At 31.6% G+C, this 13,910-nt stretch overlaps 2 protein-coding genes across 2 annotated transcripts; both read right to left on the reverse strand.

Annotated features, from left to right (window-relative positions):
• Positions 1–2,585: 2,585 nt before the first annotated feature.
• Positions 2,586–5,640, reverse strand: LOC102586758 (non-specific lipid transfer protein GPI-anchored 2-like). The gene is made up of 4 exons (XM_006340280.2): positions 5,177–5,640; positions 3,984–4,040; positions 3,551–3,586; positions 2,586–3,047 (listed from the first exon to the last, which is right to left on the reverse strand). Exons 1-4 carry the CDS (start codon positions 5,580–5,582, stop codon positions 2,926–2,928), a joined length of 621 nt encoding a protein of 206 aa, XP_006340342.1. The 5' UTR covers positions 5,583–5,640; the 3' UTR covers positions 2,586–2,925.
• A 4,434-nt stretch (positions 5,641–10,074) lies between these two features.
• LOC102587105 (GDSL esterase/lipase At4g26790-like) lies at positions 10,075–13,424 on the reverse strand. Its single transcript, XM_006340281.2, has 3 exons — positions 13,022–13,424; positions 11,227–11,853; positions 10,075–10,476 (listed from the first exon to the last, which is right to left on the reverse strand). The coding sequence occupies exons 1-3, from the start codon at positions 13,290–13,292 to the stop codon at positions 10,244–10,246; spliced, it is 1,131 nt and encodes a 376-aa protein (XP_006340343.1). The 5' UTR covers positions 13,293–13,424; the 3' UTR covers positions 10,075–10,243.
• Positions 13,425–13,910: the final 486 nt, after the last annotated feature.

Raw genomic sequence — 13,910 nt, forward strand, 5'->3', positions numbered from 1 at the left:
ATCAGACCCAAATCCATAACAAGAAAATATGAAGAATTGGAGAGTACAAGGACCAAAATTGTAATTGAGGAAAAACAAACAATTCAGGAATACATGACACGTCATTCAGATAACTAAACCTTAATTACTAATCCTGCCTCCTTAATTTATTTTTGTTAGTTTTCTTTTTACTTCATTTAAAAAAAAATGTTCCATTCCTTTTTGAGATATTTAATATTACAAAATTATAAATCATTGTAATATATTTTATGTATATATAATTTAATATCATAAAATTTTACTAATTTTCTCAAACTTCGTATCAAGTTAAAATCAGACAAAAATTTTAAAACAAAGGGAATACCACATATTTTTACCTTATTTATGTCTTCGTGGTAAAGTTAGTACTCAATTCGTTTTAAAAAGAATGATTTAGTTTGACTAGGAACGGAGTTTAAGAAAAGAAAAAAAAACTTTTCAATCTTGTGGCTCTAAATTAAAATTATGTCAAATGTATCAAAATGTCCTTTAATCTTGTTGCCTTAAACATGTCATGTGGACGATTAAAGTTAAAGTGTTACCATAAAAGGAAATGAGTCATTTTTTTTTTTTGAAACAGAGGGGTATAATTTAACAGAAGTTTTATGAAAGAATAATTACTTATATCCAACCTTTGTTCCATCACAATGTAACAAAAGCAAGTACGCTAAAGATATATAGGAATAATAAAACATATATAAGTAAACTCATACATTTAAGATGTGTTTAAGGTAATAATAAAACATAATGAAAAAAAATCATCGTAAAACTCATGTTGCCCACCAATTTCTTACAACCCCACCCCACCAGTTTACTTAGCAACTATATAAGTAAACTCATACATTCAAAATTCATTGTACGCTCAAAAAATTCAAAATTCAATCAGTTTGTAGAAATGGAACTACATGCTACCGTCTCCGACTTATTCAAAACTAAAATGTCTGAAATGATGGGCGAACTTCCGACAGAGGATTCACTGCCGGTGGAGGACTCAACAGATTCATCAGGATCATTGCCAAAATCGTTGTCAAGTTGGATTTCAAATCCAAACAGCATAACAGATGCTCTTGAGTTGGAGAAATTAACCACAACTGGTGCTGCATTTAATTTCTACCCAGTCATGCACACAGACAAAAACAACTGATGAAACTGTGGTGTTTGGATCAAAGGACATTATCGATCCCGGTCCTCCTGTTTGTGATTCGGAGCTGGAGGCGGAGCAGCAGCAGCAGGGAAAACCGGTTTGGGACTATGAGCCAGAAGAAGGGGAAAGACAAATTATCAATCAGGATAGGATTGAGGAACCGGCCAATCAACAGCTTAACGCAGAGATTACTGAAGAACAACAGCTTAACGCAGAGATTACTGAAGAACAGGAGAACGATCAACAGCGTAGGGAAGACATGGTATAATTCACGTAAGCGACTATTTTATCAAATTTTGTTGGTTTGTTATGATGTTTGTTGTTTGTTGTTTTCAGTAGATGTATGTATCCAAGACCTAAATTGACATGGAAAAATTTAGCAAAATGTATTACTGGGAAAACAATTGCAGAAAACTAAGGTATGATCTCTACTAACTAAGTATCATCTCTGTCAACACCTGCTGATGAATTTGATTTCTATCCAAACAGCTAAGTAAATAAGTTGGAGAAATCAACACCTGTTGATGAATTTGATTTCTATCCGGCAACAGAAACAGAAAACAACAACTACCGATGAATTTATCCCATACCAACCATGTGGGATGATCCTTCAGTTTCAGAAATACAATTTGAAACCAGGCATTTGCCTGTCATATCACGTCCTACAATTAATCTGGTGGATCCTTCACTCGGAGGAGATAATAGTGAGTGATGCTCTTCCATCAGCGCCGCTATTGGAAATTACTCCTGAGATTGTTATGAGGAACTGTGAAAGAGGGAATAATAACTGGTGCCATCCTTGTTTAGGGATAAACTCCAATTCCAAATTAGGGACAGATGGGGTATTTAAAAAAAAAATCTTATTGATAGATGATGAACTAGTGTTTTATTTGTTGCAATATAATACATTGATTCTTATTATCAAATATCTTATTGATAGAAGATAAACTTTTAAGTAGTTTAATTCAAAATTTTAAAATATCACATGAAATGAGATTAGGGGTAAAGAATTATATAAAGTTCAAGTGCCAAAGTAAGTTTTATTTTTCAAATTCGAGGGTGATTTTATGTATTTTCTCTATAACAAACAACTTATAATTCTTAGAAATAATGCAATGTATATAAATTTTAATATACTTATCCCTTTCTTCTTCTTTTTCTTTCTAATTTTTCACTCGATGAATAATATCTTATTGGGACCCGATTAATTTGGGTCCACCCATGGTTATGCGCTACAAATAGTTTGGTGTATCGATCTAGATTTCTTTTGACTATATATTTGAATTATAATATAATTTTTTAAATTTCAAAAATAAAATAAAATATTTACTATAGTAAATAAAAATAATTTGATGGTGTAAGAATTCCGTACACTCAAAAAATGTAAATAACTTACTGCAATTCTACATAACTCGAAGCAAACAAGAGGCAAATCTCAAGTTCTCAACAAATAATAGTAACAATTACATGTAGAGAAAAATCATAATAAAACATTACATTACAGAATTAAAATATTCAAATTAATCATCCATGTCACTAGAAAAATTCAATATCTATCGAATTTCTCAAATCTAACAATGATTTGAAAGTGGAAAATCAAAGATAATGAGAATTACAAAACATAAATTAATTTAATTCTATTACGATAATTTAATTTATTGGTGTTTCTACCAAGAATTAATTCCAAGAATTTGTGGTTAAATCAGAAGGGAAGCCTCAAAAGGCGTATCATATGAGTGTGTCTCTCATAGACGAATATCGACTCAATAGATAGTTGTGAAAAATATAACTCCCAAGCTTAGAACCATTTGCATCTTGAAAAATGTCATAATTAAAGCTGCATTATTTTTGTCCTCTGATGTAGTAGGACTTGAAGCAAAACCTCCTATATACATAAAATGGGAAGAAAAATAAATTAACAAATATATAATACTTCATGTATGCTATTTGATGTGATAAAAAACTGTCCTCTGCACAAAATATCTTATATTCACGCACAATCTAGTGAAAGGGCTGTATTCGAAGGGGTTGATGTACGTAGATAATCTATTTTAATACAAATATTATTAATTGTTTTCATGACGTGAACACGTAATCTATAAATCATATAGAACTAACTTTATTGTTGCTCCAAATATCTCCTTTTTCTATTTTATTTATATTATTACTCTTTGAATAATTGAACAATACGTGATAAATATGTCAAGAGATTAAAAAAAAGATTTACCTATATATCACCAGTGTTAGAAATACAAAGACACGATTTAAATTTTTTTTAGTTATATATATCACCAGCATAAGAATTTTTTTTTACTTTTAATTATTGCAATTAATACTTTATAGAGGATAAATACAAATATAAAATTAATTAAGTACAAATATATTTACCAGGTGAAAGAGCTGAAACTTCACCATTTGCTATACCTAAAACAAAGAAATAAAGGTTAATTAGAAAAATATAATTAATTGTAACAAATATATAATATTTTTTGTGTCCTTCTTTACGTGACACTATTATTATTTAAAGAATCGAACAATATTTTGAAAAACGAGAGATCGCGCGTATAAGAAAAACGAAAAAGGTTCATATTAATATCCGTAGTGCCCACACATGAATTTAATTGAGATCTTAATATTTCTAACCAAACGGCTAAAATTAAAGTTTTTATAAATTATAATCATCGTTGGTGTACTTTTTACTATGTAATAAATGTATAATAAGTGTATAAAATTATTTTTCTTTTGTTGTTGCAATAATTTTTTGTGAATATAAAAATATAAAATAAAATAAAAATAATTAAGTAGAAATAAATAATTTTACCAGGTGAACCAGCAGGAACTTCAGCACTTGTTGGAGCAGCAATTGGGATACCCATTGCTGTAAAACAAAACAAAAATAAATAAATTATATCTATGAGAGAGATTATATTTTAAGACATAAATACGAGTAAAATAATAAAATACTTCTCCTAATTAATGTTTTTTTAAAGAGTGTGTAAATAAAAAATACGATAAATATTTTGAGTAGTAGGAAAATATTATACTATTATACTAACTAAGTTAATTAAATTTAATAATGATATTTTTCAACATCAGAAATAAGATAAGAGTATAAATTGAATATTCAATGAGACTGCCCATGTTTAGTGATAGACTGCCTTTAATGAGGAACAATAATTTCTTAGTTTTGTATTTAGCATTTGATATTCGTATTTAGGGTTCGATTACATTTTGTTTGTGCATTACAGATTTCATTTATGAGAATGGTGGTCCTAGCAGTTTTTTCTCATTTCTACATATTAAACCTGAAATCTCTTATTATTGATAAAGAAATTTCGAACCATTTTATCTCAACTCATATTAATATTAATTATTATCCGTCTCACCTCTCAAAATTTAATGTCTTTGTTAAGAATTCGACAAGTTTTTAGCATTAATTGAAGAGGGGGTAGGTGGTGAAAATTTATTTGAGTCCAATATTTATATCATGTCATACTAATTTTGTTATGATTATAAATTAATTAAAGCAAAAATATTTACTTATAAACTAACTTGTGATTTAGTGTTAAAAGAGTGTGTGAGAATATTTATCCCTAGGAAGTACCTAAAAAAATTTAAAAAAAATATTTACTCTTCCCCACGTTTCAGATTATGATGTAAAAATATTTTAATTTCAATAAGAAGGGCGTACTCCGAGCGTAAAGTGAGAACGAAGTAATGTCACAATTAGGGTTTTGTTCGTATATTCATCGAACTAATGTAAATATTAGATGCATATTTTTTTTATCTAGCAATATAAACCTCGTATAAAAATATGTAATAGTGTATGAAAGATGTTTATACGCAAATATGAGCTAACTCGAATAACAAACTCAAAACATGGTCTATACGCATCGTAAATATTTTCTTCCAGTAGACATTGAGTGTGACTATTGAGTTCGAACAAACATAATCAGGTCTAAAGCGCGTATTGAATAAATAGCATGAGAGATAAAAGCAAAAGAGGTACAATACCTGCACAAGCACTAACTGGTGGAGTTTCCAATTTGCAAATATTAGGAAGTTTTAATGCCTTATTGACATCAATTTGGATACCAATTTTATCAGGATTACCAAGTAATTGACACAAACAAATAGGGTTACTTTCCAATAATCCAGCAAATGAAGGACAACATTCTTTATCTGGCTTAGTCAATTTACTATCTTGTTCAACATATGTCAAACAACTTGACATGTTCAATAACACTGTCATACAATCCATCCCACCCGATGTCGCCGGCCCTGATGCAGCTGGCGATATCGACATCGATGGTGACTCTGCAGTCGCCATCGGTGGCATTGTTTGTGCCTCCGTGAACGGAGGCACAATCGTCGAAAATAGAGAGAGGAGGAGGAGGAGAGATGTGGTGGTTGAGGCCATATTGATTTTTGTGTGATAAAAATTTAGTGTGTAGAAATGACATAAATATAAAGATGTAATAAGTATATAGTAATAACTATACTATTATTATTATTCAGTGGGAAATGTGATATAGCTAACTTTTTAGGTAGCCCAAAAAAATTAAATTTTCCAATACCTACTACCAAACTATGTATTAAATTCTTATCGTGTTTTTTTTTTCTTTTTAGGTCCTTTATTTAAGGTAATTGCACTTTTGATCCCTCGATTATTGATGAATTTTGATTTTAGTCTTAAATTCTATTGGATATTGCTTTTAGAAAAAGGAAAAGTATATTCTCAAGTCAAACATATAACAAGCACAAAAATTTGTCTCTATCTGAAAAATCAAAGTTTCACAAATTATGTGCTTTTTTGGTCCACTTAAAATGATCAATCAATGAAGTGTTCTTTTATGGTATAAAGAGTGACTTCTATTCCCTCTAATGTTGTAGTTATATCACCGTGAGATGTGATGGGATGAATGAAATAAGTGACGTAACGATTAAGATTTTTAAAAAAAATATTCAAATGATATCTAATTTATATACATTGAACTATATTTTTCGGTGAAATATGTTTACCTGATTACCTTCAAACATATATATTTGATTCAACTATCATATGAGATCCCGCCACTCTAATTATTCAGAGGCATCGAATTTGATAAATAAAAAAAAAGAAAAATTGTATATTACATAACCCCACCACCTAACTCACCCAACCATAAAAAGAAGAATATAATGTGCCATTCATATGGGAAATTACGTAAGTGGCATGACATGCACGTTAGAGAAATAAAGTTTCAAAAGAAAAGCTGGATTTCTTGGTCAATAAATTGTGCCCACCCCTCTACCAGAATTATGGCAATTTTTAAAAACGCTACAATTACACTTGCCACGAGCAATATAATCATTTTGTTCAATTGTGAATTTTCGTTAAACGCAAAAAAATGAGTTGTTGCGGTTTTTTTTAAAACGTCATAGTTACCGTTTCCACGTGCAATATCATGTGTATACGTATAAAGTACGCGTTTCAATTTATGCCATAAGAATGATCTTCTTTATATAGCCTAGAAAAACCATATTGAACCAGAATAGAAGAGCTTGCTTTTCAATCTGGACCTCATATTTCTCCTATAGATCATGTTCGTATGGTAACGTGATGTTCTATGTGAATTCATGTTTGAAGGACGCTAAGTTCTAAAGAGGCTATTCTGCTTTTTTGTCGATCGAGTCGCTTTCACTTTTATTCACTTCTTCTGGTACTAACAGTGTCACAAGGGTGAACATATGTCGGGTTTCTATTTTCATTTGATTTGATATATAATATACAATAATAACTCTATCTCGTCCTAAATAAATTTATAAAATATCTTCACTAATCATATCGTTTCATTTAAATTAATCTCATGTCGGTGTAAAACTACAATTGGATAAAAGAAAACCAATTAATTCATCAGCATGTTCATTAGCTGTATAATTTGCCTATGCACCACAATATTTATAGTCCATATAATTAAGTGTATTTTAAGATAGCTCGTGATTTAAAAACTCTAGTACTAGTAGTTAATTATTACTCCCTCCGTCCACAATTATTTGGCAGGTATACTAAAAATAGATGTACCAAGTATTAAATTGTCAATTTAAACAATCAAGAAACAATTAATTACTTTTTTCCAATTTTGCCCTTAATGATAGTGTAGTTCAATTGAAAAGTTATGTACACTTTTGGTATTCTTGATATAGTAAGATTATATTAGTCAAATTACACTTTGTATTAAATTTTTCTTGAGGGGTGTGCATGACCTTACCCTGACAAACAATTGTGGACGGAGGGAGTATTAGCAACTCAACATCGATCATTAATTGACAATACAAATTATTGAGGAAAAAAACATAGCTAATTTACAAATTATTTTTTACCTGATGTTCAATACTCGTATTAAATTTTGACTAAATTTAATTTTACACAGAAAAATTTATAACGCTCTCTGATAATGATGACTCCATATTTTGAGACTTAAACCTGAAATATTTAATTAAAGATGAAGAAATACTTAATTATCACTTTATCAAAAACCATTATCTGTCAATTGTATATAGGTATTTGGTTGAAGAAGAAACACTCCTTTAATTTATTGGCACCATGTGAAATAATATGTGAATGGTCCACAAGGTTTTAATCCCACAAGTTATTGCAAGCTGGAAGTGTGTGTATAATATAAAATATGCTTTTATAATAAAGAAATATAAGCAATCCCTTTGAAATCTTTAATTAAAGAAAAAAGTATATAAAAAGAAAGACTAGAGAATGTGGAAGCATTTAATTTTGTTGGATGAAAATGTTGGGAAGTTGAGAAAACAATGAGTTATTCTTTTATCACGAACGGATATGGTACAATGAATTTGACTGTTCTTTTTTTTAACCAAAGGTTTTAATTTCAAGTTCTAGTTATGAAAATTCCTTGATATGGATCGTTAACCTCGAATGAGCCCTACATGATAGAATTAGTCAGATTTCAATACGAGTATCGAACATCGAATGAAAAAAAATGAGTTAATTCTGTTTTTCTTCTTTTATGTAGAGAAAATATGGTCACATGAATGCTTTTTCTTGTTTATATGAAAAGGAGTTATTTTTGAACTAAGAATGTGGAAGCATTTAATTGTGTTGGTTGAAAAAAATAGGAAATTATGAAAAAATAGTCAAATATGTCCAAATTAGTATTGTTTTTCTTTTTCTTTTTCTTTTTGGAGATATATCTTTTTTAATCCACCAATTATTAGTAAGTTCTGATTTTGATTATTATAATATCTGATCGAGTATATTGAACCTTCAGTTAGTTAATAAGTAGGAGTTAATGAGTTTGTTTTGGGAAGGACATTTTGGGGATTATAAAAATATTAGGGATAAAATAGTAAATTTTTTGGATTAAATAAAAGATGGTACTTCTTATAAGCTAACTAATATATAACTCTATTTTTATTTTGGCGTGTAAGCGTGCTAACTAATATATAACTCTAGGTATAACTCTAGGTTTTTTTGGCGTATAAGCGCGTTTTGGTATTTTATCAAACGCTTAGATAAGTCAAAAAGTACTTGTACGTTATAATTTGATCAAATCCGCTTACAAGTTTACCTAACCACCCTTTATATACATGATGGGTAAATTTCACAAATAGCCACTTTCCAAAACATAGTCACGGATAGAGTTTCAAATTTTACAAGTAAAATTTCAAGATACCGTCATTGTGGAACTCATGTTGAATTTGAAACTCCAAAACATACTGTTTTTTGTTTTGGTTTCCCACCTAGGGGTATGCAAAAACCGATTTAACCAATAAATCGAACCGAAAAAACACTATTGATTTATTGATATTGGGTTATTGAGCTAACGGTGTTTAAACGGTTTTGCAAAATTTTTTATTAGATTATCGGTTCGGTTTCCGGTTTTATGATTTTTGTTAATGGTTAAACCGATAACCCAATATGACTATACTAAATTTACTATTTTATCCCTAGATCAGTAAACCCTAATTATATAATATTTTACAAACCCTATTACTTTAATCTTGGTATTACTTAAAACCCTATTACCTCTTTGCCTCTACTAAATTTACTATTTTATTCCTAGACCAATAAACCCTAATTATAGAATATTTTACAAACCCTATTACTTTAATCTTGGTATTACTTAAAACCCTATTACCTCTTTGCCTCTACTAAATTTACTATTTTATTCCTAGACCAATAAACCCTAATTATATAACATTTTACAAACCCTATTACTTTAATCTCAATTTATCTTGTTTCATTCTGTAATTGCAAGCACACTTCTAACTTGAATGTGCCAATTGCCTAGACTTGCTGAAAAACAGTTGTTACTTTCACACTTTTTCTTTTGAATGTGTCTAGACTTTAGTGTCTAAACTTGCAAGAAAAATGATTGTTACTTTTATGATTATTACTTTCATGCCAAATGCTGGAAAAATCATATGGTTTATATGAAAATTTTCTTATCGTGTATATTAATATATATGAGTATTTTCTTATTGGTTAAACCGAAAACCGAACCGTTAAGTACCATAAACCGATTAAGCAAAAACCGATAAGAAATATGTTATTGGTTTGGTTATTGGTTTGACGTATTTACAAACCAAAAACCGATAAACCGAACCAATAACACATAAAACCAAATCGAACCGACCGATGCGCACCCCTATTCCCACCCGGTGTCCGGTACGCACATGGGAGCCCGACTAAATTCAAATTCACGCCGGGAAGTCCCACATTGGGGGGGTAAAACGCTCCCTAACAAAGACGACTTTGTAACCAGGGGACTTGAACCCAAGTCTCTGGTTAAGGATGGAGTACTTACCACTCCACCACAACCCTTGTTGGTAAAAAGTGACTATTTTTCGAAGGCATTACCGAAGAGTGATCAGTAAACGTTATTTCTAATGCATGGAGAGTCAAAGTTAGATCAAACTGAACATTTTATTATATACATTTTCCCAACCTAAGTTTGTTTCTCATCATTCAACATATTGCTGAGTACAAAAGCTACACAATACACACTGGAAACTACTCTCAAGAATGAGAAAAACAGTGCTAACTAGGCACTGAACTTGTGATTTTAGTTAGTATGAAGTGGATTCCAATGCCTTAAAAGTGATCGGACGACAAATGGAAGGCAACGGATCGCCTGACCATGCTGAATTAGCTAGCAAGATATTCACAGCTTCAGTAGGATTGTATAAATCCCACCATACATGACTTGAAGCTCGGGGGCACGCCATATCAGGTGAAAGACAGCCTTTTGTCCCGCCATATTCGCCTGTTCCACAGCAAGCATTCTTTGCATCCTCAAACCCTGCAAAGATTTTCACAGAAGGGTGAGATTTGTATTTTGACAAATCAGAACAAGAAAACTGAAAATGCGATAAAAAGATCCAAATTTTGAACAAGCAAAATCAGAACTAAGATGTGTTCTTTCTTTATCCGTTTTAGGATCAGACACCTTGATGCAAGGATTATATCGAGAGAAAAAACAAAAACATAAGGAAAAAGGATTACAAAAATGCACAAAGATTAGAGATGTGAAATTATTAATGAAGTTAACAAGGCATAGTGGAACAAACAAATTGTATGTGGAATATCGATGTGTGATGAAATTCCAAATCGTATGTGGAATAACATAATGTGAAATCCTTAAAACAAAATTTGCTTCTTTTAAGTGAAGGCGGCAAATAAATGAACTATCTAAAGATGTCGGCACCCCAAACCCCACCTGTAGGATCACAATGCGTATGTTGTTGGCAAAGTTAAAGATATAAGCCAATATGCAATGAGAGAATAGTCTAACACTTCAAATAACATATCCATCATTATAGAAACGACGCGCTGTCAAATTTGAGGCCTTTTCAAATAATCCTGACTGCAAGGGGGTTTAGATTGGTATGATCAAGTAAATGAAGATTATCTACAATGTGATGCAAATAGAGATGTAGCAACCATCAAAAGATTATGCAGAAAGCAGTGTATGTTGTACTTACTTCAATGGCTAAGCAAATTATGAGAAAGGCTATTAATTTGGGCAAAGTGTATGAAGCATTGATCATACCATAGGCTTGAGGATGAAAAATGAATTCCATCATTGCTCGATAGGTATCACAGAATATGACTTGAGCACCTCGCATTTTGATGTTAAGGTCAACAATCCTCTGCTCTAGCCTTGTATTGTATTCCAAAACTAGCAAGTTGACATCGTTCTCACAGCCCAATTTATAGCCAATGCTTGAATTGTACCTTATGCTCATTACACTCGGTGAACATCCCAAAGGCAGTATGCCCATGCATACAATCTTCCTAGCATTTGCATCATAAAGATTCTGAATGACATTTATCATCTGGTCAACCAAAATATGGGTGAAATGTAGGCCATTGTATCCGGGACTTGTTGCAGATTCATCATCAACTAGGTAATTGATCAAATCATCTTTCCCAAATGACAGGTAGAAAAGGGAGGATTCAATTAGACTTTTTGCAGTATCTTGGCCTAGCTGAAGTTGCAATAACTGTATGGTCTCAAATGCTTGGCGTAGTTGTTGGTTGAGGGACTGGTAGCTTCCACTTTTGGGGTACATGATGGTCGCTTGTGCAGCACCAAAATTCACTCCGTTTAGCAGATCCTCCATCGATCCATTCTGGCTGTAGAATGGTTTGACATATTGCAAGCCCATCTTCTTAGCTGCAGCAACCAAGTTCATTTTCATCAAACATCCACGGTTTTAAGCCGGACTAAGTATGATACTAAGATAACTCAACATATCAAGTTCATTTTAACCAAACATCCACGGTTTCTATGTGACTTTATTATAACACATCACAAAAGTTCCAAGTCATAGAGAAGCACAAATCTTGGAAATGCTATTCTTCTCAAACCAGGAGAGAAGTCACCAATTTCAACCTAAGCCTCATATAGAAAAAGACATATAACCCTTTGTTTATCAAATTGACCTATGGCAAAACTCATTTGGCAACAGATTTTGGTTCCAAAATTTGAAGTAAATATTTGGAGATTGTTTCAAATAACTGTTTGTTTATCAAACTGACTCATTATTTCAACTTCAAACTTGAAATACATAATTTGAAGTTGGAAACACATGTTTTTAGGAGTTTTCAAGTTCTTTTTAAGTTTTTACTCACGAAACGTCAAAACACACAACTTCAACTTCCAAATACCCTTTTCAAATATCAACCAAATCATGTCCAAACACCTAAAAACAACAACATACCTAGTGTAATCCCATAGGTGCGGGTTCTAGCCGTCTAGGGAGGACATTATGTATGAAGACCTTCCAAAAGAACCTCGACTCGAGTAATGCACATCAAAGCAGTATAAAAACGATAATACAGAAGTAACAAGGACATAGCAAATAACAGAGAGAGCATTACATAGCATTCACAAACCAAAGGAAAATGCCTTCAAACAGAATAAAGATTTTCCAGCATTTCTGCTGCTTCCATAGGCATAACAAAAACACCAAATTTACACATACCCATTTCAAGAAATAACAGTTAAGCTAACCTCCCCCATCCCCGCGACAGTAATGGAGCCAGAATTTTCATAAACACCCGAAGAAGCCAATGGGATTCAACATAAAAGAAAGTGATTTTAACCTTGAATATACATGTAATTTTTCGTCAAATGAACCCCCTTGCTCCCCCTTGCCACCCCACACACACACAGAGACACACAATGAAGAACCAGAAAAGAAAACACTGGAAGTTCAATCATTTCTTGAGGCCATAGCTGCACAAATCCCAAAAAGAATCACAGAGAAATAACAATACATACACCAAATAGGTAAAGAAAGGCAACAACAGTGAGACAGAGAGAGAGAGAGAGTAAGTACCAAGAAGCTGAGGAAGAAGAGTTTGATCAGAGCCATTACAAGGGTTCAAAGATAGATTTTGGTGCAAAATAGGGTAAAAAGGAGTATTATCCCCACAATCAACAGAAGAATCACCCAAAATGTACATAGAAGTCACTGATGATGGCCACCCAGAAGTACCATTTGTAGACACAAACAATTCATCATTTCCCATACACAAATTCATCTTTAACAACAAGCTCACATAGAAAATTGATCCAAGAACCCAACTTTTGCTTCCTAAAAACCACATTCTGAACCCCAAATAAGAAAAATGAATTTCTTGGTTCGTTTCTTCCTCCCTGTTTCTTGGAAAAATCCCACCTTTAAGTATTTGTGGTAAAAGAAAATTGACACTCGTTTATGGCTACTAAACTGTTCTTTATGTGTGTTACTTCACTGGAGAATCTTTTTATTTTTCTACGTCCTTGTAAGATAGGGATAAAATCTAGTATTCTCTTCGTATAATTGAGTATATTCATGCAATATCGAATCGGGTGAGTTTTTCCTTTTTTTTAGTTTCAACTTATATATCTTTTTTAAATTGTGAATGTTTCTTCGTATAATTGAGTATATTCATGCAATGTCGAATCGGGTGAGTTTTTCCTCTTTTTAAATTTCAACTTATATATCTTTTTTAAATTGTGAATGTTTTGTTTGTCTCAACTTTTTATTTATTTGTTAGGTACAATTTTCAAGTATTACTTCTAAAATTGATTGGCGTTCATATATGAAACAACGAGGGGATCATTGCAGTAACGATAAAATTATTTTGATATGAGCTATAACTCGGGGAGAGCTAGGAGACTAAAGAGATCCATACTTGGAAACTATATCGTATATATAAGGTCAAAGTTTTTTTTTTTTTTTG

Source organism: Solanum tuberosum, unplaced genomic scaffold (assembly GCF_000226075.1).
Source record: "Solanum tuberosum cultivar DM 1-3 516 R44 unplaced genomic scaffold, SolTub_3.0 scf00017, whole genome shotgun sequence".
NCBI classification, from domain to species: domain Eukaryota; kingdom Viridiplantae; phylum Streptophyta; class Magnoliopsida; order Solanales; family Solanaceae; genus Solanum; species Solanum tuberosum.